This window comes from Chaetura pelagica, unplaced genomic scaffold, assembly GCF_000747805.2.
Source record: "Chaetura pelagica isolate M959 unplaced genomic scaffold, ChaPel_1.0 scaffold397, whole genome shotgun sequence".
NCBI lineage: Eukaryota > Metazoa > Chordata > Aves > Apodiformes > Apodidae > Chaetura > Chaetura pelagica.
The window spans coordinates 119,011-119,646 of NW_009953851.1; the positions used below are offsets into that span (position 1 = coordinate 119,011).

At 67.0% G+C, this 636-nt stretch overlaps 1 protein-coding gene across 1 annotated transcript in view; it reads right to left on the bottom strand.

Annotated features, from left to right (window-relative positions):
- Window positions 1–636, bottom strand: part of MPI (mannose phosphate isomerase) — a 3,024-nt gene that overhangs the window by 1,345 nt on the left and 1,043 nt on the right. The window contains exons 2-3 of the mRNA XM_010001342.1: window positions 302–502; window positions 59–200 (exon numbers count right to left, since the gene is read on the bottom strand). Of these exons, the coding sequence (XP_009999644.1) occupies window positions 59–200; window positions 302–496 (337 nt within the window). The 5' untranslated portion in view covers window positions 497–502. The remainder of the gene's footprint in view (window positions 1–58; window positions 201–301; window positions 503–636) is intronic.

Below are 636 nucleotides of genomic sequence, written 5' to 3' on the forward strand. Positions count from 1 at the left end.
CCATCCCCCCCTCACCCACACAAAAGGCTGCCCTTTACCCACCAGCACCGTTCCTTACCCTGCAGGAAGGCGACGATCTCCCGCACGGGCCGGAAGCCGCACAGCCCCTCGAAGGGGGTGAGAGCGATGGCCAGCTCGGGCTTGTGGTTGGCGTCGGGGTAGTGCTCGGGGAACTGGGCGTGCAGCTTGGCTGCCAGCTCCTGGGCAGGGTGGGGAGAGGGGCTGGGGGAGCTCCTCGGGGTGAGGGAGCCAGCTGGGGCTGCCCCCCACAACTCACCTCGGGGGGATCGTCGCTCCCTACCTTGTTGGGGTGTGCCTGGATGGAGAGGGCGGTGTTGACGGAGAGCACCTTGAAGAGGAAGGGCAGGTGGCCCTGGAAGTTGTCCTTCACCTTGGCACCCAGGCAGGCGGGGTTGTCGGCGATCCACTGGCCCAGGGTCTTCTGGGGGATGCGGTTATCGCGGATAACGGCGTCGCCCCGGGGGTGGGTGCCCATCCAGAGCTGCGAGGCACGGGCAGAGGGACAGACAGACAGACAGACAGGGATGACTTGGGCATTTCTCAAGGCTTGCAGGCAGAGTGCAGCCAGAGCAGCTCCCTGGGGGGCTGAGTCACGCCGGGCTGCTCCTCTGGGGG